Source organism: Budorcas taxicolor, chromosome 4, assembly GCF_023091745.1.
Source record: "Budorcas taxicolor isolate Tak-1 chromosome 4, Takin1.1, whole genome shotgun sequence".
Classification (NCBI taxonomy): domain Eukaryota; kingdom Metazoa; phylum Chordata; class Mammalia; order Artiodactyla; family Bovidae; genus Budorcas; species Budorcas taxicolor.
Genome location: NC_068913.1, coordinates 44165507 through 44192509, shown reverse-complemented (window position 1 = coordinate 44192509; position 27003 = coordinate 44165507). Strand labels below are relative to the sequence as shown.

The 27003-nt window shown below is 35.1% G+C and overlaps 1 protein-coding gene across 1 annotated transcript in view; it reads right to left on the bottom strand.

Moving 5' to 3' along the window:
• MAGI2 (membrane associated guanylate kinase, WW and PDZ domain containing 2) overlaps positions 1 to 27003 on the bottom strand; it is a 1481671-nt gene that overhangs the window by 1040818 nt on the left and 413850 nt on the right. Inside the window, exon 2 of the mRNA XM_052638336.1 lies at positions 24046 to 24162. Within this exon, the coding sequence (XP_052494296.1) occupies positions 24046 to 24162 (117 nt within the window). The remainder of the gene's footprint in view (positions 1 to 24045; positions 24163 to 27003) is intronic.

Sequence of the window (27003 nt, the reverse complement as noted above, 5' to 3'; positions counted from 1 at the left end):
ACCTTGGTATAATTTATTTTCTGACCCTGAAAGAGATGTTTCTTTTTCCCCTTTGGAAACCCATGCACCTCGGATCATAGAAGTCGATTACAGATATTTTTGCATTTGTCTGTATCTACAGGGGCTTCCCTGGTGGCTCAGCTGGTAAAGAATCCGCCTGCAATGCAGGAGACCTGGGTTTGATCCCTGGGTTGGGAAAATCCCCTGGAGAAGGGAAAGGCTACCCACTCTAGCATTCTGGCCTGGAGAACTCCATGGACTGTATAGTCCATGGATTCACAAAGAGTTGGACACGACTGAGTGACTTTCACTTTCACAGGTAACTATCCAGAACCAGCTTTGGCCTGGTATATCTGCATTGTGTAGGGTGTGTGCATTCAGACTCTGAAATTTCATGTGGTATAAACTGGTGTGTATTTTTCATGGAAGACATTTCCTTTTTAACTACCAAGAGTTTCAGACAAAGACAAGATATCTTAACAAGTTTCTGGCCCAGTAGGCATAATTTTCTAATTCTCTTTCACAAGTGTAGGCATTATTTCCAGAATCCCAACTTTATTAAGGGTCACATTTCACCTTCCTACAGGCAAGTCTAAAACCTGGCCTCCACTTCAATGGGAGGCATTAGAATATCACAACCATAATCTCTAGCTATAATAAAAGCTTCTATTATATACATTTATAAAATGGTAAGTAACACAATGTAAAGTACCTATTTAGAAGGAAAGGGCCACTTTGACATATTCTGGTCCCGTGACCTGCTTTCTATTTTCTTTCTCTAAGAGGAAAATCAAAACATAAGAGGGCAAAAATTAAAAACAAAGGCCAGTGAGAGCAGTTAACCTGTATGAGCTCTTCCCTGGTAACAAAATTGTTTTAACAGGATTATTGAACAGAGTTTCCCCATCAATAATACAATCATTAGCCATATGTGGTGTGGCTAGTGTAAATTGAGATAAACTGTAAATTTATAATGCATACTGAATTTCAGAAGCAAAAGAAAAGAATGTAGAATATCTCAATATTTTTATATTGATTACATACTGAGATGACTAGGATATCTTGAACTACATAAGATATATTGTTAAAATTAATAGCATATGTTTATTTTTGTGATTAGTAAAACAAAAAACTACATATATGAACATACATTCTATTTTATTGGACAGTGTTTTATATTTAGAGACCAAATTCAATTTGAAAGAAAAAATTAGAAATAAGAGTGAAGGTTGTAGTCAAGAGGGAAATAAATGCTTTTACATAGAGATGATAATTTAGGTTTAACAAGAACACTATTCTCATAATGCTCTTATGTAGGAGTAGAGCTGTTGACTTCCTCTGTGTTAATCCTTTTAGCGTCAAGATATTTTGTAATATTGGAGTAGAATGTCCTCTTTGGGGATTTTACAATGGTACTTTTTCTTTCTATAAGCCCAGCATGTTAGCAAGAGATAGGTTGTTGAGTGTGGGGTCACTAAAGCCCCATCCTGATAATCTCAATTAATCATTAATGAAGTTATCCTAAATAACCTTTCATTCTATACAAAAGCAATGACCTTACCACATAAGATGGGCTTAAGACTTAACCTCTAATAGTTGATTCTCAGTCCCTTTTTTGGGGGGGGGACCAAATATCAACATTTGTCACAGATGATCATTTCCTACCTTAGAAATGCTTTAATTATCTTCTCAATGTTCTTTTCTAGTTCCCTTTGTGTCTCTCCAACTAATAAAGTAATCAAGCCCAGTCCTAGACTCTCTTTTATTCATACTTAGTTTCTAGGTAATCTTATTCATTTACATGGCTTTATATATTATCTCCATCTGATGGCTCCAAAATTCATATCTCCTGCCCAGAATCTCAGTTGAACTCCAGAGCTACATCCTATTGCCTACTCAGTATCTCCACTTGGAGATATCTCCACTTGTCCAATTCAGTTCAGTTCAGTTCAGTTGCTCAGTCATGTTCGACTCTCTGCGGCCCCATGAATTGCAGCATGCCAGGCCCCCTTTTCCATCACCAACTCCCGGAGTTCACTCAAACTCATGTCCGTCGAGTTGGTGATGCCATCCAGCCATCTCATCCTCTGTTGTCTCCTTCTCCTCCTGCCCCCAATCCCCCCCTCCCCAGCATCGGAGTCCTTTCCAATGAGTCAGCTCTTTGCATGAGGTGGCCAAAGTATTGGAGTTTCAGCTTTAGCGTCAGTCCTTCCAAAGAATACCCAGGACTGATCTCCTTTAGAATGGACTGGTTGGATCTCCTTGCAGTCCAAGGGACTCTCAAGAGTCTTCTCCAACACCACAGTTCAAAAGCATCAATTCTTCAGTGCTCAGCTTTCTTCACACTCCAACTCTCACATCCATACATGATTACTGGAAAAACCATAGCCTTCACTAGACGGACATTTGTTGGCAAAGTAATGTCTCTGCTTTTGAATATGCTATCTAGGTTGGTCATAACTTTCTTTCCAAGGAGTACATGTCTTTTAATTTCATGGCTGCAGTCACCATCTGCAGTGATTTTGGAGCCCCCAAAAATAAAGTCTGGCACCTCAAATTTAACATGTTCCCAAACAAATTCCCGATTTCCCACCCCAAACTTGTTCCTTTGTCAGTCTTCTGCATTTCTTTCATTTGGGACTCCATTAGTTTAGATGATCAGACAATGGATATTACCCTAACTTCTCATTTTTATCCCCCCAACATCCATTCCATCAACATATTCTTTAAAAATTCTCTAAAATCTGATCACCTCTTAGTATCTCCACTGTTGGCCCTTAATCTAAATAATGATCCTTTCTGCTTACAACAGCCTTCTAAACTGATTGGTCTCCTTGTTTCTAGTTCTATTCCTATTCGGTTATTCTCAAACACAGCCACAATTATCCCTTTAAAACAAACGGCAGAAGAGCACATTATCCCTGTGTTCAAAACCATGTAATTCCCTTCACATTTAACATAAAGCTAAAGTCTTTATGATAGCCTATATGATCCTATATTGTTTCCTTGTATCAACCTTCCTTTGACATCACCTTCCGTGACCCCCCTTGTCTCTCATTAATTTCATTCCAGCAAATCTGGCCTCACACCTGTTCTTCATTCCATCATACCAACCATGGTCCTATTGAGGTCTTTTCTCCCTTCTGTCTAGATGGTCCTTTCTTCAGATATTATCATGGTTATTTTATCTTCTTTTCTTCAAGTATATGCTCTAAATGATACCTTCCCTGAAAACTATATTTAAAATAGAACACATTGACCTCCCCTCAACACACACACTTAACACTACCTATTATCTCTCATTTTCACTTATTTTCTTCATAGTACTGATCCTGAGTTGCCAAATTCTTTATTTCATTGTTTGTTTATTGTCTTTCTTTTTTTTTATATTAGCTTTTTATTGATATCCCTGCAAGTCTTTTTCACATGCGTTTGTGTACATCTCTTTCTATTCCAAAACTAAAACCATATATGCAGTTTTAAGAACTGGTTTTTAAATTTTTTTTATTTTACTTTATTTTACTTTACAATACTGTATTGGTTTTGCCATACATCAACATGAATCTGCCATGGGTGTACACGTGTTCCCAAACCTGAACCCCCCTCCCACTTCCCTCCCCATACCATCTCTCTGGGTCATCCAGCAAAAGAGACACAGATGTATAGAATAGTCTTTTGGACTCTGTGGGAGAGGGAGAGGGTGGGATGATTTGGGAGAATGACACTGAAACATGTATAATATCATATAAGAAACGAATCGCCAGTCTAGGTTTGATGCAGGATACAGCATGCTTGGGGCTGTTTGTTTATTTTCTATAAGCCCAAGCAAGATGGCTTATTGTCCTACCAAAATATAAGATTCACGAAGGCAGGAATTCCATTTCCTTTAATTACTTTACTGCTAGTTTCTAGAATAGAGTTCAGAACACAGTGAGCACTCAATAAATATTTTTAAATGAATAAATCAATGAACCTTCTAATCAGATTTTCTCTAAGCTCCTTCTTTATAGGTGGAGTTGTGGAATTGCTTCTGCTATTTGATAATGACATCATAAAAATGATCAATATTTAACATTATAGAAAGAAAGAATAGTGATGACAATGATGAGGAGGAAGTGGAGAATTAAGTTAAATGCAGGAAAAGGTTCATTGAGTAGGTAAAGGAGACTATCCTTCTAGTAAAATTCTTACCTATGGGACTGAGTGAATGTGGATAGAAGATAACTTGCAGAAAACCATAGTGGAAACCCCACTTTGAGGAAATCCCTTAAGTTTCAGCTAAAACAGTCCGTTTCAAATCCAAAGCCAACAAAAATCAGATACTGTGATTGTCTGCGTATATTCCTCTGAGTTCTGCTTCTGACTTTGGTGACAACTACAGTTTATACACTTTGCCTAAATAACGCTCACCCCTCAAAAACATGTATTTACATCCTACACAGTCTTCAATATCCGTAACTGTGACAGCTAATTTTCAAAAGTGACTTGCAATTGTGATTTGCGTACATCTAGGCTCTTGAAGTGGGGAGCTTATCTTGTGTTATTTGAATTGGCTCATATATAACCCATGAGTCTTGTAAGAAACAGTATGGATGGTCAGAGCTAGAGAAAGATTTGAAGATGCTATTCTCCTGGCTTTGAAGATGAAGAAAAGGGGGGATGAATCAAAGAATGAAGGCAACTTCTAGAATTTGGAAAAGGCGAGGGAATGGCATATCCCCTGCACCTTTTGGAGGGAGCACAACCTTGCCAAGACCATGATTTCCATACAGAGAAAGCCATTTTGGACTTCTGACCCCCAGAAATGTAATACATTTATGTTGTTTAAGCCATTCAGTCTGTGATAATTTCTTACCAAAACAACAGGGAAATAATATATATTAATATGCACACTTTAGACCACTTTGTTTACCCAATCATTGCTCTCCCAGCTCACTTTTATTTTCTAGTTATTCCAGGGAATCATTCCACTTACTACTATGATTGCCATAATTTGCTCCCCTAATTTATTCTGTTTTCTAAGAGAACGTCTTACTTGTATCCATTTTCAATTTTACTTCATGTACCTTTCTTCCCTTTTACTCTGGCTGGAAACCCAAGTTTACATTCTTTAGAGAAATTAATTTCCTGGACAATTTGATTCTTTAGTGAACACCTTACCTTTAATTTTTACATTTCAAAAAGCTGATTAGAGTCCGAATTATATCAATTAGAAAGGTAATACACATTTCTGAATGAGAATTTGACTGCTTAATTCAATATTTGAAGTTTCTGAATAAGGATTAATTGAAAATTACTAAATGAATAATTTGCTATTTCTATACTTCATATGTGTTTGTAGATCATTTCAACATTTAAAATACTTAATACTAAGGTACATGAATACCAGAAATCAATATTTAAAGAGTATAATCTTTTGCATTTGTTCGTTCTTTGTAGGTTAAAGGACTTTTCTTTAGTGCTACACTTTTACATAAGATTTATAAGTTTTACAAGGAATAAATAAATATATTTATTGTATCACTTAGGCTTTATGCAATCATCTATAAAAGTATATTTAATACGTATTAGAAGAAATAGCTCTATCATTTAGGATGTTGACTCACAAAATGATTATTTCTCTGCACTAAAATAATGTACTTTTCACATTTCAAATAGCAAATAAACCCTAGTAAAATTTAAAATTCTGAAGTTTTTTTTATAGAGAGACATAGTTATTGCTTCCTTTATATAATCATTTTCTATGCACTATATTTCTATTCTTGCAAATATTTATTCTTTAGAAACTTATAAGTCACTACTCTGAGAAAAGAATTTTAAGGTAGCAATTACCTCAATCATTACTCTCAATTACTTTGGAAATCTAATAGTGTATTCTTGCTTTTATTATTACCTCAGTATTTTTCTCTATATTTATTAATTTGTTTAACTACTAGAACTATCAAATGCTCTTAATTTAGCAGACTTAATTATACTATGTAGTAAAATTCTTAATTTGAGAACATTTTGATCTATAGGTAATCCTTTAAAATATTTACAATATCCAATTCTGGTATTTTAGTTGTTTTATTGATATCTTTAAAGAACCAAAAAAGAAAAAAGTTAAATCAAGTAATAGAGTGTTAGCTAACTGTAGGACAGGAGATGCAGAATTTCACCACTTAAAGAGGGTTATCTTCATAACTTAGGCAGTAAAATATATATATTTACATATTTAATATTTATTTTAATATATATGATTTATATATACTCCGTGATTCAATAGTAAGACATTTAACTTTGTTTAAACTAAGACTAAACTTTTAAATCCACATTTGACAAATACTAGAGTGATTTTGCCTGCATTACTAGTAAACCCTATAATCCTGGAACCCCCAATAAAATATTCATCTTTTGAATCATGGTAAAACAATTAGGAAAGACTATGACAGCTTGCTGGATATCTATTTACTTTTAATTCTGATTTGTAGAACAGTTAATAACTGTACACAGCAAGGTCATATTTGTTCATTAGACTGCATACATATATAGAGATATCTCCATAGAAGGTTTTCAGGTAATGCTTTCCCATGCAACTCAATAAGTCTTTAGTGATGGCAGTTAACAGTTTATCTGGTTATTGCATCACTTGAGGGCTTCCCAGGTGGTTCAGCCGTAAACAATCTGCCTGCAAATGCAGGAGATGCAGGAGATGTGAATTCAATCCCTAGGTTGGAAAGATCCCTTGGAAGAAAAAAATGGCAACCCACTCCAGTATTCCTGCCTGAAGAATCCCATGAACAGAGGAGCCTGGCAGGCTACAGAGTTGCAAAGAGTAGGACATGACATAATATGCACACAGCTGCACCACTTGAGGAAAGTTTTATAACTCAGGCCATAAAATTGTCCCTTTTTGCTTGATTAGCATTACTTTATATATATATATGTTTATATATTATATGACATTATTGTTATATCTTATATATGTTTATGTATTATATATATATAATCTCTTTTATACATACAAGATTATAAATTCTGTGATGCACATTGGAGGACATTTATAAAGATTAATGAAGAGTTAGGTATTGTAAGAAACCAAACCTGAAGCAACACTATTTAGCATTTAAAAGACATTTTTCATTTTCAAATAACTTTCACATGAATACTAATTAATCCCAACATTACCATGAAAACATTAAATACAATATTATGATCTATATTTTGTATATAAGAAAAATGAGTTATAAAGAGTAGGTTCTTATTTTTTCTTTCTCACTTTACCCATTTATCACAGATCTACTTAAAAACCAGTCCCTCTAAATAAATACATGAACAACCAAACAACAGCAGAAAAAAAACCTGCTGAACTCAGATTTCATCTATTTGAAAGATCACCCATGGAAGCCAATCCACCCCTTCTCCATGAAACCCATCATTCTATTTGTTCTACCTCTTGCCCATTCCAACCTATTATTCCTATTAATTTAGCACCCTAGAGCTTAACTAATCCAGTAACACACCAAGGCCATTAGAGTTAAAGTGATTTAGTTAAAGCTATAGAATCAACAACAGAATTAAGGTGGACACAAATCTCTATACTTTCTGTCTTCTACCATAAAACTGGCTGTCACATACCAAGCTGGGGTTTTTACTATTTTTTATTTCATCACATTTTTTTTCTTGGCCTCGCAGTTAATACCTCTTTATGCTATTTTCTACTTCCATGATACAAAGAAACTTAAGAACATGGTGACCTGTGAGTAGCTATGAGTAAGGAAAGGGAGAGATGTTCTCCAGAACTGTCAGTCCTTCCAGGCTGAGCATTATGAACAACATGTGCCAGAGCAAGAGATAAAAGGACAGCCCTTTACGTCTGAAGCATTCACTACTAAACAGAAAGAATACTCTCAAAGTGGAAGCTTGCTGCTGCTGCTGCTAAGTAGCTTCAGTCGTGTCCAACTCTGTGCGACCCCATAGATGGCAGCCCACCAGGCTCCTCTGTCCCTGGGATTCTCCAGGCAAGAATACTGGAGTGGGTTGCCATTTCCTTCTCCGATGCATGAAAGTGAAAAGTGAAAGTGAAGTCGCTCAGTTGTGCCCGACTCTTAGCGACCCCATGGACTGCAGCCCACCAGGCTCCTCCGTCCATGGGATTTGCCAGGCAAGAGTACTGGAGTGGGGTGCCATTGCCTTCTCCAAGTGGAAGCTTGGAGGGTATTAATTTTCATAAGGAAGGTCCGTACAACTTGTATGGGTGATGAATAATGTGGCACTTCTTCTAACAAGCCAAGCAGTTGAAATTTCATTTTATAACTTTACATGGCTTCATAACTCTAGGCAGTGGAAAGTGAGAAGCATAATGATGAGTTGGAAAAAAGTATAGATGTAGGTGTGCTAATGAATACAGCTTTAATTGCTAAAATCTTTCAGGCAATAACTGATTTCAGGAAAGAGTATCTGCTTATAATGACTATTTCATCAATTTAACAACATTAATACAGCCAAAATATGACAACTTAATGCTGATTATGTTCTGAACATGTTGAGAACTATGCTTTCTAGTCTCTGCATGGAGCCTAATTGAAAAATGACTATCTTATTTTCAAGGTTTATCATTAACTACAGAATAAAGGACAGTGTGGTACTTTTGTTTCATCCATAATGAACCAATATCCCAAGTCACAAATTTATCTGATTAAAGTGATCAAGGTCAAGTGCAAACTAAAAATTTCACAGAACAATACAGAACTTTTATTCCTTCCTCTCTTTTTCCATTAATCCTAAAGTCTTTTCTACTATAGAAAATAGAATAGCAATATGAATTTTATTAAAAGTAGTTTCATTTCTTCATCACTTTTAATAAAAGAAACAATCAGCCTGCCAGGTTGAAGCACTGATGAACAATAAAATGGCATATGCTTTTATACTGATTTTTTCACGCTGACATATACACACATAGGAAAGGATAAAACAAGATTTATAACTGACTATCTCACTTATTTTCAAGAATTGAGCAAGGAGTTAACATGTGTCCTAGTATTTTCTTTAATATGAAGGATATTTTGGTTTGTATTAGTCAGAATTCTAATATGTGCTGTGATAAAACAAATGAATTTCCAAATCTTAATGTAAAGTTTGACAGTGCACGTTTAAATCTGGATTGATTAATGTCCAGGACAGTCTCTATTCTGGTAATGGATACACCACCTAACACATATAGCCATTAAGTTCGCTGCAGCAGGGGAAGAGAGATGCAGGAAGAGGACCAGCTCACAGCTTCCTCAGTCATATTGTCTCAACTAGTCCTGTGGTTTTTACCTAACTGCAAAGAAGGCTGCAAAACTAACATGTGGTACTGAGCATTACTTAGAGCTCTGCCAAGCAAAATGCTGGTTTGAGTCTAGGTATTTTTCTATTTTGGGGGGACTAGATTTTATCCACTGGCACAAAACTGGCAATAAGTCTGCTAAATCTACACAAGACTAGGAAAAAAGGCAACCCTTACGAGATGAAAAATTCATTTTGAACAAAAGTAGAAAATATCTGGAAACCTGCTTACTCTCTCTCTCTTAATCTTACATATAAACCCACTAATTAAAGTCCTGTGCTATTTTGCATTTCTCCAATGCTTAACTGATCTTCTGTAAGCCTGGCTAGAAGGGCTAAAAGAGGAAGGTCAATAGACTTGGACAAAATTTTAACAGCTTGTTGATATATCATGTGATGATTACTGAAAGTATTCTTTATTTGCTATGGAATCTTTACTGCACTATGGCTATAAATGAAGTGACTACTGTGTAATTACTACTCAAGGGATGTCACAGGATTTTCACAAAGGATGGTTATATGGAGTCAGCATCAAGGTATTTAGTTCAAGCCAAGATATGGAGAAGAATGGATTACAGATAGGAGGAAAAATAAGATAAAGGCCTAGCAGATAGATGATGACATAGAGTAACTGATCTGGATCAAGGTGAATCAGCAATCAATTTCAAGTTTAGATATAAACAGAAAAAGAATAGTTCTATAATTGTACAATTGTAGTTCTATAACTACAAAAGCATAGGTGCTTTGTGTATTTTCATTTGCAACTATGTCCAGTATTACTATTGATGGGCATCTGAATAGATAACTGTTCTAGTGGGAAAAAAAGCCCAAGATATTGTAGTTCATTGACTAAACGTCTAGATTAATTACATCAGCACTAATTACATTGTTTAATAGTAGCAGTTTTGCTGCTACTTTCATCTCTCATGTAAATAAAACTACCTTTACCCCAAAGAATTGGCTGTTAGATCAATTTCATTATGCTAGTCAAGGATTAACCACCTGTCATATTTTTATTACAGAAATATTTTGGATTGTAATTATCTGTGATGTCTCATATACTAGTAGGAAAAATGCAAGATTCTCAAGGGAAGTGTTCTGATTTACTTGGCTGCTGCTGAATGAAGTTCATGAAACATTTTATTTTTCAGGGTTGATGGAAGACATGATAGTGCAATGGGGCTTGGAAGAAAAGAAAATCCTAGAGGCATGTCTTTCAAAGCTGTTACAGGCTATGAATTTGAGAATGATCTCAGTAGCCTAGATTGAAAATAAAAATCATAACATGTAATTGATTCTGAAGGCATCCTTTCATCCTTCCATGTACCCTCAACAATAGGAGTTTTTATGCCTGTGTCCTAGATTTCAAACCTATCTCATTCTCTGTTGGTTTGCCTACACTCTAAATCTTTTCCTTCTGCCTTCACATATGAAGGGATTTGGGGAGTACGTGTGTGTGATACTGAGTGACTGGCTGGGACCTCACATGAAGTGTTGTTGAAAGACCAACGTTTCCAGCCTACATACTAATAGCTTCACTCCAGACTGCACTGACCCAAATAGCAACCAGAGATTAGGAATAGGCTACCCACCCCAATATTCTTGGGCTTCCTTTGTGGCTTAGCTGGTAAAGAATCCACCTGCAATGTGGGAGACCTGGGTTCAATCCCTGGGTTGGGAAGATCCCCTGGAGAAGGGAAAATCTACCCACTCTAGCATTCTTGCCTGGAGAATTCCATGGACTGTATAGTCCACAGGGTCACAGAGTCAGACATGACTGAGTGATTTCACTTCACTTCAAGGAACTAAGAGGCTTCCCCGATGGTTCAGGGGTAAAGAATCTGCCTTCAATGCAGGAGACACGGGTTCAGTCCTTTGGGCAGGAAGATCTTCTGGACGAGGGAAAGGCAACCAACTCCAATATTCTTGCCTGAAAAATCCCATGAACAGAGGAACCTGGTGGGCTACAATACAAAGGGTCAGAAAGAGTCAGACATGACTCAGCAACTAAGTACAGCAGCACAAGGAACTAAGATACCACATGCCGTGTGGTATGTCCAAAACAAACTATATATAGATATATGTGTACACACACACACACACACACACACACACACACATACAATCTAGTCCCTAACTGTGAAAGTCTGGAGAATCATCACTTTGGTCAACATGAAAGGAAATCAAGCACTGATAACACACATAATAATAAAAATTGGGAAGCCCATGTACTAATTTACAATGAAAAATTACTCTCACAATTATAAGCTCAATGATCCTGGGCTACTTATTCACCTGCTGAACCTCACCACCCTTTCTTCATAATGAAGAGAAAGTCAGGAACTGATAGGCCATGTGCTTGATATCAGCTTTAGGCTTCCTGGACAAGGATGGATCATTACAAAAGTCTCTAACTACCTGAACCTCGCATATCCACCAGGCTTCCACTGAAGAAGCCATTGTTCCCAGCCTAAGGGCTTTGTCTAAAGATTCTGGAAGATTAAGATTTATCCTTTGAACAAAAATGTGTGTCTCTAACTAGTAAATGATTAACTAAGTTTACTATCAAAAGGCAATCCAAGAAAACCTTTAGTCCTTCAGGGATTGGCCATGATTTTTGGTTTTCCTTCCTTCTTATTCCTGCTTTCTTCTCTTGATCTGTGTTTTAGTCATTCCATATTCCCAGTACCCAGCTGGTCATACATATAGTACAGCTCTCAATGTTAGTTTAACTGAATTACAATAAGTTACAATACATGAAAGTTTATAAATTTTTACTCTCTTTAATTTTAACAGGTTATCAGGTATGTTGATGACACTTTGAATTAACAACCACACTTATACAACTAATGAATCTGGAAGATAATTTTTGTGAATAGAGATATATTCATAAGGAAAATAATATCCAACCTACAGAAACTGAAATTAAATTTTTATATTTATATCAGGGAATCAAATGTATTTTTTCCAAAACTAACATTAGGTTAACATACTGGCTGAAATACAAATATAAAAATTGGTTTTGCCAGTTGTACTGAGTCATATTTTCCTATTATATACATTTTTCTTACATTCTATTTTACCAAAAGAGTCACAGTATTATTCCTTAATAAGCTTTGTAGTAAAGAAATGATGGTGCAACCCACAAAATGCTGCTAATGTTGACCTGTGATCACTGATGGTATGCCACTTAATGCTGAAATTGTCTTACATTTTTCAAGCTGTAATTAATTCTTTGTAGTGCTTCAAATAATATATTCAACTTCTCACTTTTAATTAAGATTTTTTTTCTTGCTCTAAGTTTAACTTATGTTCTGAAAGTGAGTTTTGTCAATTGCTTTTTATGTGAGAAATATAACTATGAACTAAAGTTTGTTAGTGTCATATTCATATTTTTAATAATAAAATTGTAAATAAAAAATGAACAATGATTTTGATACACATTTAAAGTGTTTCATTCTATAAGTAGAGTAGATTAAATCTAGAATATACTGATAATGCTTATGTATCCTGGTTTGCTAAAAAAATAAGTGAATTTCCTTCGTATTTTATATAGCCAGTTAGCTTACCGTAAACAAATCTTTAGGAGCTTAGATATAAGTAGAGAATAAAAACACTATATAAAAATGTTATATAAATCTTTTCACTAACCTCTGAATGCAGTTATTTAAATTTCAAGTATTCAACTACAGATTCATCAAAAAGGATTTAAAAATTTACAGCAGTCTTTTAAAACACTGATACTGTATGCCTGTTGGGTTATTACAGAAAACAAAGATGCTTAAAGGTGATATTTTCTTTCATACCAAAAGGTCTTAGAGATATGATGTTTTCTGAAGGAGCATTGCACTGTCCATTTTCCAGATTCTGAAGTGTTAAGTGGTGAGTGCAGCCATAGTAGCAATTTCTGAATAGTGCCTTTGTGAAACCTAGAGATTTATCAGTTCTGGCTTCATGAAATTTCTTAATTCTGGATTTATGAATCATAGCCACAGCCCTCAGAAGTAGCAGTTACCCTGGTAGGGCAGTGTATTATTTGAGCATTATTCCTGAGGATCTATTCTGCAACCCTCTTCTCTAATTTTTTCAGCAGTTTTCTAAATAACTACATCTCTAAATTTCTTCCTTTTGAAAATAACTTACATATCTTTATTACCTGGGCTGAACCCTAAAGGACACATTACACATTGTTTTGCTTAATGGATTAGAAAAATGTCTTTGACACTGAAAGCAATAAAAAGAGAATGAAAGCTAGATAGAATATAAGCTTGGCTTACCACTCATTAGCTTCTCAATAGTTTACAATGCTCAGTAGACACCAGATATTATCATGGGTATTATCCTGATCCTTTGAGTCAGAATCTGGGCATTTACCCTGAAACCAGGGAAGATAGGTGAACACATATGGACCTCTCAATTTCATGTGTTCCTGGTGAAGTGAAGTGAAGTTGCTCAGTCGTGTCCAACTCTTTGCGATCCCATGGACTATAGCCAACCGGGCTCCTCCATCTATGGGATTTTCCAGGCAAGAATACTGGAGTGGGTTGCCATTTCCTTCTCCAGGGGAACTTCCTGACCCAGGGATCGAACCCAGGTCTCCCGCATTGTAGGCAGACGCTTTACCGTCTGAGCCACAAGGGAAGCCTTCTTGGTGAAAGGATCAAACAAATTGTACCAAGTTGTGTCACCATGTACCAATGTTTAGCTCATTAGAGGATTCAGGATCTGAGAAGCTGTCACTGCACTGGGCTGCATGTGACAGCTAAATGACTGGGTAACAGTCCTGCTGTGAAAGGAATGTAGCACTTCTTTTCACCAGAAAGGCCATTTTCCCCATTAAAGTGTTATGAATGCCAAACTAAATAACCATGTTGTCTCTGTTCTGGTTATCTCCAGAACAGGAGAAGGCGTTATTATTCAACAACATTGCTGATGTTGAATAATAATCTGCTACTGACCTTGGTCTTTCTGGCGCCTTTGGAGGAATGACTAGTTGGGTGCCTATACAATGGCTATGGGAATAATTGTGTGATTTAAAGACCTTGTATAATGCACTACCTATTCTCAACATTTTTTCTGCCTTTATGGGAAACATCAGATTAAAAATGGAGATACACATCCAAGCAATCTTTTACATTCTTACATTCTTGGCTTCTTGAGATTTTTTCAGAACTGTAGGGGATATCCGAGTCATAGGAGTTAACATAATACATCCCATAAATGTTTCTTGGTGTTAGACCTAGACACTTGGATTCCCTGTTACTCACTTAGTAGCTGTGATCTGTCTGAAAAATGGGAACCACAATACATTACTTTGAGGATTGCAAAATTAACAACATAATTAAAGTCCTTGTATGTGGATATCTGGTAAATGTTAATTCATTGTTTTTTCCTCACTCAACCCCTTGTTACCCTCACACTGATTTGCAGGAAAAAAAAAAATGCTTTTGTAAAATGCCAAAGTGAGAAACTGGGAACTGTTATAAATACCTGCTTATAAATATAGTTAGAATTTTACATTTAGATTAGAATTCAGAGTATGAAATGGAGACAGAAGGTCTAGAAGTGCTTAGTTAAGTAAGGCTTTAGAAGCAAACTTCAGAAATTAATAAAAGTTTTTAGATAATCCATATTTGATCTCTCTATAACAAGGTAACAGTTTTAATTATGGGAATAATACACTTATCAATTAATTTTTCTGCCCATAAATACTTTATATTCCAATATTTCTGGCAATAATGAGCTAAAAAACCAATATGATACTTGATTGATAAATGGCCAATGAAGAGATTAATGTCTAGTTGAAAAGAACTAACCTGAAGCTAGCCAATCAATAGATGTTAATTTGAAAAGTTTCCTGATAACTGTCCAAATAAATATATTTTTTTAAATTGTGGGAATTTCTGTCTATATTTATTTGGCAAAAATGTGTTTTCTACTGGTGGAATTTCATTCATGCTCATCAGAGAACCTATCAGCTTGTGGAACTTCATTCATACTCACTAGGTTGTTCGTCGATCTGCAGAGTTCTTTGCTTACTTTTCTACTCCAACAGCATGACTGAACCCCTTTGAAGCGCCCTTATATTGTTCATGTCTTCCTGGAGCTTCTGCTAGAGAGTTCTTTCATGCAGAGTGTGGGTTGGGAGCTAGACCCACCTGAGACAGAATTCCTCTTCTTCCAGACTTACTAAATCATTGCTTAAACTTGGAGCCTCAGCTTCTCCATATGTCTTCAAATATGGGATTAACATTTACTTTATACGGATTCTTAGAAAGTTCTAAGATAATGTATGAAAAATATATTTTGCACATAGGAAGTGCTTAGTAAAAGAACTGTTCTAGTTGATGTTCATGGAGTCTCATACCTGGGGCTGGTCCCGGTTAGGGAATCACCAACCATTCCCCCATTGGAAAATGCTAAGATGAATTCAAGACATGAAGTCATAGATTTCCTACAAATATTCAGTTTCTTTACTGATCAGTAGAGGTTTTATTTTTTTTTTATTAGTTTCAAAAAATCAAAAAAAGAGGAAAAAAGAGAATCAGAATTTCTACCAAAACTGGGAAAGGACAGATATGCATGCATAGCTCGGTGTTAGCTCCTCAATTCAATCTTTTTTGAAGGACAAGGTAAGAATTATCATATATCCCTACAAGTTCATTGTGTTGAGCATCAGATGAAGCTCTGTCTTCATTCCAACAGAACTGGTGCATATACCTGTAATTTTGTATGCACAAAAAACAACATTCCTGAAAGCTAGCCTTTAAGTAGAAAAGGTAACAGAGCATGGAATAGATACTGGAAAACTAACTGGGAATTGATCCTATTCTAAACGTCTGACTTGCCTAAGAGAGGCAGAATTTACACCTATATTTTTAAATTAAATTGACTGTCAACCCTACATCAGTGTTACCTTTTAATTATTCTGTGTGAGAAACCTTACTGACTTGCCTACATTTTCAAAGAGTGCTGTAAAGACTGCACTGGGCACTAATTTAATCTTCCTTTAGCTAGATCTATTTGGATGTTCACCAAAGGCCATTCAACAGCACAAGTGATATTTATTAATGTTTAACATTAGAACACATTATATTTCATGCTAAACATATTATCATAAAGATTGCAGTTATGTTTTCATAACAACACACCTAAAGCTTCAAAAGCCTTTATGTCACATGTCAAATCATTAGACATTTCCAAGAAAGAAAGTCATTTTAAAAGCTTTGCATTTCTTATTATGTTTATTTTCCCAACAACTTACTAGGACTACACCGTATTTCAGAATTCATGAATAATGAAGGCAGATTTCAAGGAACATCAGAGTTATGATGGCATCCTTAACATTCAAAGAAAAATCTGAAAGGACATGCATGGCTAGTTTTATCCAGAACTGCATCTATTTTAAACTCAGCTCTTTATTTTCCCCTGAAGTGTCTGTTGTATTTGATATATCTTATGCTTCCATAAGCTGTTTACACCTACTTAATATCGAGGGCATTACATACTCAGAATAATTTAAGCCAATTTGATGAACTGATTTGAATAACAATAAAGAAAAGTAAGCCAGCAGAATCAGAAAAGCACGGCATTTTAGAGCAGAAAGAACCATTAGAATTCATTCTCTTCCCTTCTCTCTCTCTCTTCTTAATCTCAAAGGTAAAGCCTATGCCAAGGTTCTATTGTTAGTGACAGAGCCTAGTCTAGAACCAATAGCTCTCAATTCTTGGATGAATGCTCTTTCCATAGTGCCATGTTGCCAAATAGGTAAAGCAAAGGGCTATTTCTACTTATCATGCTCTAACAATTCTAAACTGTAATGTGCAAATGACTGACTATTGCACTAAACAGAAGGATATCACAATTAGTATTCTATTTTCATTGTTCTTTTGGTTAATTAAGATTGAGTGCTGTACCACAACCTACAGCCTTAAAGTTCTGCAATAAATATTAGTGTCCACTGTCATCAGTTTCCCTCAGCTACTATAATCATCCAATAGCCTACGTAGTCATCAGTCAACTTTGAAAACTTGGGTAGGTCTGACCTGATAGAGTCCTAGTTCTTTCTGTTCAAAAAATGCAGAGGCATACAAGGAACTGAACACCTGATTTATATCCAGCTGGGCTACAACTCTGAAGTCTGCAGGGAGCAGATTCTGGGCTCCCTGGAAGGTGAGCTATTTTACATTGAAAGTAATGACTGACTGGCTTTTTTGAAGGTGGAAAAATGCTTTACACACTTATCTCCAATTTTCCCTTGAGCAGTTGCTGGAACCACTGAAGCCTAAGAGTATACATGCTATCTGCCATGGTCCACAAACCCAGATTTCCTATGGAAAGCCTTCCTCTTATGAAGAGAAAAGAGAAGTACAAAACAAAAGAGAACAAGCCAAGAAGAAAGATTGGGTCATAACCACAAAAAGATGTGATCAAGTCAGGGCAAAGCGAATTATATGTGGTTTGGAAGATCAGTAACATTGTTCACTGCTGGTGTTTATTGCTTTTCTTTTGTGCCAGATATGTTCCTTTATTCTAAAGCTACTGCCCTGTAGTGTCAAATGGATAAATCAATACTATCCCTTTTAATATCCTCTGACTTTCCATTTTAAGCACATTTTGAAGTTATTTCTCTCCTACAGTGTATTCCATCAACCAAACCAATGAATGTTACTATGTGACCAGGAAAATGCATTTGTTTTGCTCAATGAAAAAAAAAAAGAAAAGAAAATCCATATTTTCACATATACGACATGAAAATAGATCTTAACATTCTCAGGGATAAGAGGGAGAGAGCAAAGCTAATATAGCTTTCTGAAAAGCAACAATGCATTTTTTAATAAATATACCAGTCAGGCATACACCTGAATGACTAGACACTTTGAAACATTTGCTACTGCTCAGAAGCTTTCGAATTTTTTTCTTTTGAATTTTTTGACCTACATTTCCAGGGGAAGTTTATAAGTCTCTCAAGAAATTTAGTTTCATTTATTTATAGATTTCCTTCTCTTTTGGCCCACAGGGCTAATAATCATATTTATTCTCTAATAACCCTTTTCTCAACACTTAGCACAAAATATAAGTAGGCTATTTAAAAAAATCAAATATAAATTCATTTTCAAAGAACGAAAATCTGGAACTTGATTCTGAAATAATTGTGAAAGAACATGAGTCACATCCTAAAAACAACGTCAGAATAGAGATTCTAAATTGATGATTCTTACTTGAAACAATAAAGTTAAATTTGAAACAGATGTGTAATATACAGCTGTTGCAATATATTGGTTTAAAATATAGTTGGACATTCTATCTCTGGTCCTATGCCCTCATGTCTACCTACAGTTCAACTTACCATCCCAGGACAGAGGCCTATATTGCTTAAAGATATTCTGAGTACTTAATCATGTTTTTGATTACCTTAAACTCAGAGAATTTCACTTCATTGTTAGAAGATGATTTTAGCTTTATGGTATTCCACAGACTGATTCCACTCTCACTTTTTACCATATGCTTAGAACCATACCTTCATGACACAAATTATGAGTAATTAGATTCATTCATGCCTACACAAATATTGCTTTGTTGAATAAGAACACATATTTTCCAAAAGCTTTAAAAGTACTCATTTTTTGCTTAAGAATTAAAATAATTTTTCCCTATGAAGTATCCCCATGAAATTTCTTCCCTAATTCTAGACTTTTTAATAGATATGTGGTCATCTGCTTCTCTCCAATAGTTAACTCTGGCCACAGTCTTATATGAGATTGTATAATTAGGGCAAAGGGACATTGACTCTGCATTGCTGTACCTTTCATTGTGCTGGTAAATGTTCTTCTTAAAAGGAGAGAGTTCCCTAACATTTACAAGCCTGCTTCTATTTGTTTTTACATGAAAGATAATTTAATATATAACAGAGAATTTTAAAAAGTATATTAGAAGCCTTACAATTTTATTCTTAAAAATGCTTCTTTCTAACATAGTTTAGTTATACTAACTTAAAATGCTTAAATATGTAGAAACATCATTGCATGTTATACTTTAATCAGCTCTTCCATAAAAGTAATTTCTTTCATATCTTAAACTTATGATTTTCATTTTATTTCCTTTTTATGGAAGAGTTTTAGACTTTTAGTTTTATTGGTTTCTGTCTTTTACTTGGTTTATATACACTGATATTTCTTTTGGCTTCAGATAAATTTAAAATATTTCCCAATAAAACAAAACAAAGTATGTTATTGGGAAAGAAATTTAATTTTAACTATCCTCCATTTCATTTGAAACTTCTAAAATTGGTTATTGAAGTCTCTTCCTCATGTCACCTGATATAAGGGAAAAAGTATTCACCATTTATATCTGTGCTCATACCTGCCTCAAAAATTAATTCACATTTATAATAAATATTAAAGACAGAAAAAACAGAACTTCATCAATAAGTGGAAATTATTATTTTTCTCATATTTAAAAAGCATAGTCGATTCAATCATGGTTGCTTAGACTCGTTAACAACATGCAATCATTATGCTCAGTAGAATATTAAAATAAACTCCATTTTTTTATCCTTTAAACATTTGAAAAATTTCCAATGTTTTTTGTTTCTATTCCACTCATTTTCCTCAGATACTTTTGAGTCTATAAGGACAATGCATGCTGCCTTAACAAGGTACACTTAACACTCAATTAATTTCATCTAATCTCTAATGGGTGCTGCAAGCTTGGTGCTTCTGAAATTGTCTTTTCTATACCTTCAAAGTATTTGATGGATGTTGTAAACTCTTTAGAGTTCTTTATCTACATATATATACATTTTTCTTGGTCAGGCTTTATCACATTCCAGATCACAACAGTTTTGTTTCATCATTATTTACTCATTTCTCATGAAGTTCTATTACCTAAAACCTATATAGCCTGAAATCTAATTGTTGAAAGTGTCATTTTTAGTATTCATTATTTAAAAACTAAATGTTAAGTTTCACTTTAGGACACCAGTATACTCTTAAGACATTTACCATCCCCCAATAAATTGTACAGTTAGCTAAATACATAAATACTTAATACCTAAGTATTAAATAAAAACTAAATACATAATACATTTAGGTACAAAGTTAGGTCTTTAATAGATATGAATCAGGTGGCTGGCTTTATTCTACAAAAAATATAGAGTCAGTTCCTAAGGATCTTTTCTATATAATTCGATTTGAAAGAATGATGAACTGATCTCATGAGTGTGTGTGTGTGTGGCTCAGTCATGTCCGACTCTGCAACCTATAGACTGTAGCCCACCAAGCTATTCTGTCCGTGGGATTCTCCAGGCAAGAATACTAGAGTGGGTTGCCATTCCCTTCTCCAAGGGATTTCCCCAACCCAGGGATTGAACCTGGGTGTCCCACATTGCAGGCAGATTCTTTACCATCTGAGCCACCAGGGAAGATCCTAAAAAAATTGTACAGTTAGCAACTAAATATCTAAGTACATTTGGGTACAAGGTTAGGTCTTTCATAGATAAGAATCAAATGACTGGCTTTTATTCTACAGAAAATATACAGTCAGTTCCTAAGGATCTTTTCTACATAACTCAATTTAGAAGATGATCAACTGATCTCATGAGTGTGTATGTGTGTGTACTCATGTATGTGTGGGCCTGTGAGTATAAGTAAGCACTCAGGTTCACTGTATGCCAAAGAGTCTTATCTCCGTAACTAAGTCCTGCCTTCCATGCCTAGAGACACAGATTTAAAACATATATTTTGAGACATTATGTTCGGAGATAAAGTTCTGGGAAGACAAAATAAAAATGATAAATGCAGTCAACACTTGTTTATGGGGCAGAGAACAGACGTATGGGGTTTTATATTATATGCCTCAATAATTAAGGCCCGGTAGAGAGTTAGACTGACAACCTCTCTCCCATGTTTAGATCAGAAATCAGCCAGTAGCCAGGTCCAGATGTCCTTCAGAAGGAGGTAAAAAAGCTAAACTGTTCACACTAAGATTTGGACCAGTACATTTGTGTGCATAGAGAGAACGGAGTCTCTGTAGCCCTCACCCTAGAACTCTCTCTTATTCACTAGGCACCAAGGAAATAACAGCTTCAAGACTTTGCTCCTTTCTTACTAGTTATAGTTGGTGATGGCGGAGTAACGTGGTGGCAGTAAACAGATTTACTGAGTCTTACCTTATAAAAAAGTTAAACCACCCAAACATAGTTTGAAGCTAATAATTTTGTTTCCATGACCTATTCCTCTTAGTAAATTAAACAAGAGGTATCATATTAATGAATACATGAATAAAGGCAGAGACAAGCTCTGCAGTAATATATGTTCCTAATTATTATGGTTCTGGATACATGAAAACCAATGAGAATTACTTGACTCAAAGAATATGTAATGAATGTCACTCCATACTCAAACTCAATTGATATATTGAATGCACACATAAATTCCTAAACAACAGCTGAATGTTTCACACTATTGACACATCTTTGGTGCATACTCTTTGTACATACCTGAACATTTCATTAAAAGATATATTGAGTGAAGCTAGTGGATTGTCCAGATCCAGTTCATCAGTGTAAAGTAATCATAGAAAATATAAATCAGAATCAGATCTGTCTTAGATGCTTTTTTTTCACTTTTATGCCAAGTTAAGAGCATTGTTAGTGAATGGTATAATTGGATATTAGGAGTACTGAACAATCCAAATTGTTCAATCATAATATTCAGATTCATTAAGTTTCTAATCATCTCCTTTATAGGAGCTATTCAAGGATTTCTAATTGAATTAGAAATTCAATTTATGACCTTGTACAAAAATCGTATCACAAACCCCTTTATGTTTACTCATATAAGCCTAGTTATTTTACTCCTATATTTATTTTTCAATCATAGTATTTTTTGGGTACTCTAAAGAGAGATGACTTATTTAAGAAGTCAATGAACTAATGCAAAACTTACTTCTATTATCTTCACCTTTAATTACAAGTTCTTATTTATGTCATCACCTTAGCAAGGACTACAAGTATTATTGAATGTCAGCCTCTTATCTATCTTCCTCAGCTTTTAAATATAATAAAGTACCTGGATTCTTTATTCTGTATTTCAGATCTCCTTTCTTTCATGTCACAGAAGATCAATTCACATGTCTGTACTGACAACATCACAGCTTTGAAAATGCATCCACTCATTTCCTTATAAATAGTTCAGTCACTTACTTTAATCTATCTTCCTCTGCCCATCACTCTAATGTCAAACTTACAAGGTCAAGAATACACTTTTCTCTACTCCTAGTTTTAAAGCAAGAGTCCAAAAATCTATTCATTTGACTAACACACACTGACAGAAGTAGCATTTGGACTGACAGGACATCAGTCGATAAGCATTTGCATCTAGGAATATCTGATAGTGGTGCCATAGCATTTTTGTTTTGATGAGCATTTAGTACCAACAATGGCAAGGGTCTAGCCTTCCTAAGATGTGTATAGGCTAAATGGATGCTGAATTATCCATTTTACTTCTTTGTGTGTTTTCATTTTTTCTGTGTAGTCATCCTTAATCCTTATCTTTTACATAGTTCTAGTAGTTCAATCCCAGAAACTATATATATGGATTATTTTTTTCATCTATTCCAGCCAAGTTTTTCTTTCTTTAATATCAACCTTCCAGAGACCCCATCTTTGAGTTTATTACAGTTTAAAACAAAACTAAAACAAAAGGAGGACTTCCCTGGTGACTGTGTGGTAAACAGTCTGTGTACTAATACAGTAGACTCAGATTCAAACTCTGGGCCAGGAAGGTCCCCTGGAGAAGGAAGTGGCAACTCATCACTCCAGTATTCTTGCCTGGGAAATCCCATGGGCAGGGAAGCATGGTGGGCTACAGTCCATGGGATTGCAAAGAGTCGGACAAGACATAGCAACTTAACGACAAAAACTAAACGAAAGAATATAAACAACACCCACTGATCAGTTTCCGGAGAGACTGAAAAATTTCCAAAGGTCATAGAATCTACCTTGAGAGAAACTGACTTTGATACCTATTTATAACCTATATTCTGGCTTGAAAAGTCTGTGAGTTGTTCTAAAGTAAACAGAAGATTATAAAATTAACTAAAGCAGGTACTAAAAAGTTGATTTGTAAAGTTTATCATTTTACTAATTCCTCTCTTTTGAAGTAGCACCTGCTCCTAATCAGGGATTGTTGTGAATTTCTGTAGGCTATGCACAAGACATTTCTGCCCAACACTCAATGTCATCACTTTTTCAGAGCTACAGAACATTTTTTACTTTCCGATGCATAATTTCCTTTTAACTTGTAAGACCTCTCTGCTGCAAACTGGTGATGATATTGGCAGTTACTGTGTAGATTCTAGCTACAAAATAGCTTGTTTAACTAATAAATTGAATTTGCATTCTTTGTCTCCCTGTGTGGAGTTCTACCCAAGACATTGAAATCTTCAGCATCATGGACTAGAACTAATATTTCTCAATATCAACTGGAGAAGTAAGTTAGGTTTTATGGCTTGAAAATCAGGTCTCTTCTGGATCTGACATCATCATAAATCACACAACTGCAGTTATAAGCTTTTGTACTTATAATGTCCATATCTCAAATAAATTGTCTATTCCAAAAGTCTATCATTTAAAAAATCAGTGAAATTTAACTTATCTTTTAAATTAAACAATAAATATATAACTGAACATTTATCTATTACTATAGTAAAAAAATAACATCGCCTGTTACTTACATGGCACGGTGCGGAGGTAGAGGTTGTCACGAATAATTTGCTGAAGTTCATGGTCCACAGAACCCTTCTGAAATCGTAAGTTGAGGTAGTGACGAAGATCCTTATCAACAATTCCTCCTAGAATGATACATTTGGAAAATAAGTATGTAATTTGATTCTATCATAAACATAGTCAGGAACTCATTTAAAACTTGCATTATCTCACATTGCTCTATTGACCTTCCGAAACATTTATCACCCATACTAAAAAAAGATAACATTTACTAAGGTAATAATTATCCACCAAGTCAGTGCTCAGTGTTTTACATGCACTCTTTCATTTTTCATTTAGAATGAAGTCTGCATTACAGCAAAAGACACATATCACTCTTGAACTGAATATATACGAAATGTCATAGTATATCTCATTGCATGGCTAAAAAGAACTTTTTTTTTAACTTCCCACATTCGCTTTCCCCTAGTCTTTCTGTTTATACATTTGACTACTCTACGTAACTTATACAAGAGAAATCTATGTTATCTGCTCTTTTGAGACTGGCTTGTTTCACTCAGTATGTCTTCAAGTTTTAAAAAGATTTTTAAGTTATTTAAAGTTAGTTACTCTGGATTTGGATAAGTAGGGTGATATAAAAAGTTTTAAAAAAATAATTAGACCAAAATTAATGTTTTACTATCCTTATAAAATGAATAAAAGTAATGCATCTGTTATATAAAATATGAATAGATGTTTTAAAACTATAATGTTTGAAAGATTTTAAGTATTTTTAGAATTTATTATTAATATAGAAGTAATTTTGAGTATCAGTTCAGTTCAGTTCAGTTGCTCAGTCATGTCTTACTCTTTGTGACCCCATGAACCTCAGCATGCCAGGCCTCCCTGTCCATCACCAACTCCCGGAGTCCACCCAAACCCATGTCCATTGTGTCAGTGATGCCATCCAACCATCTCATCCTCTGTCGTCCCTTTCTCCTCCTGCCCTCAATCTTTCCCAGCATCAGGGTCTTTTCCAATGATTCAGCTCTTCACATCACGTGGCCAAAGTGTTGGAGTTACAGTGTCAACATCAATCCTTCCAATGAACACCCAGGACTGATCTCCTTTAGGATAGACTGGTTGGATCTCCTTGCATCAAACAAGCTGGGCATTAGGTAAGGAAACCAATACTGTGAATTTATCATAGATTATTTTCATGTTTAAAAATAATTATGTTAAATTTTGAAGATTTATCTAATGGAGGCCTTTGTTTTTCTAATACTTGGAAGCATGAATTAGAAATAAAAATATCTATAAAGTATAAATAAGAATTTCTAAAACCCTGATCTTTTCAAACATATTAGGGTAATTTAGTCAAGACAAAAAATTAAAGACAGAGGAAACAGGACATCTGGGATAGAAGGAAATGGCAACCCATGCCAGTATTCTTCACTGGTAAATTTCAAGGACAGAGGAGTCTAGTGGACTACAGTTCATAGGGTTGCAAGAGTTGCACATGACTTGATGACCAAGCCACCACCTTCATAATAGTTACAAAAATCACATTCTCTTCAAATCCTTTAACTCTCAAAATTACAATTCATTAACAATCTCTTTGCACCACCATGACCACCATATATGCAACACCAATACCTTTTACACAAACGGTAAATATACTTGAAAACTGTATATTGCTACATTTCTGATTTATTGTTTTAGTTGCCTCTAATCTGCTGGCACAGTCTGAGCAAGATGCCATACAAAATAGTATTTTTAACTGAACTATCAAAATTCCTAGTCTTCAGTGTTTCTCATTTATTTTAGTCAGTAGTCTCAATTTATTTTTCTAACCAATAAGATAGCAAAAAGCAAGTGACAGGAAAACTTAATGCTTATAAAATGCACATAAATATTGCATCCAGAATGCTTCCACATATTATTTTCCAAATTCAAAATCTTTTTTTTTTTTCAATCAAAACAGTGGAACAATCAGAAATGAAAGTAACTGGAAACCACAATCACAATATCGATTATCTATTGTTTATATCTCCAAATGCCCTGCATTTCTGTAGGTCTTGGACTTACTGACATCATGGTGAATTAATTAAAACAAGATATCCTGAAATTCTGTTTTCTTTCCTTGATCTTTCATAGTCAGAAGAACATGTCTACCCTTGCTAATTCAATACAGCTGTTGAGCAATCACCATTCTTGACTCTTCTCAACTCTCTTCTGCCTAGTTATGAGTCTACAGGTCTTTCAGCAACTGTACTTCTCTTCTCTTTTCTTTCTGTCTACTATGTGTGGGGCATTGGAAAAGACCCTGATGCTGGGAAAGACTGATGGTGGAAGGTAAAGGGAACGACAGAGGATGAGATGGTTGGATGGCATCACCGACTCAATGGACATGAGTTGGAGTAAACTCTGGGAGTTGGTGACGGACAGGGAGGCCTGACCTGCTGCAGTCCATGGGGTTGCAAAGAGTTGGACACGACTGAGTGATGAACTGAACCGAATATGTGGGGCATGTAAAGTGATGAGATCCTTTCTGGCAGCCTGAAAAAATGCTAACTGTAGAACAACATATGTAGTCTATCCACCAAAGTAGGCTAGAATCATTCGCCTAATATAACATGGATAAGCTCAAATTTTGTAGTCCAAGATGAGACTTGGCTCCTGAAAATATATTATCAATTTAAACCAGTTCTTCTACTACAAAAATACCACATTAGCAGTCACAACTAAAGAACCTGTTGATTAAGGGAAAGACCACAGTGAAAAAGCTGGCTTAAAACTAAACATTCAACAAACTAAGATCATGGGCTCCGGTCCCATTACTTTATAGCAAATAGATGGGGAAACAATGGAAACAGTGAAAGACTTTATTTTCTTGGACTCCAAAATCCCTGCAGATGGTAACTGCAGTCATAAAATTAAAAAACACACGCTCCTTGGAAGAAAAGCTATGACAAACCTAGCAGCAT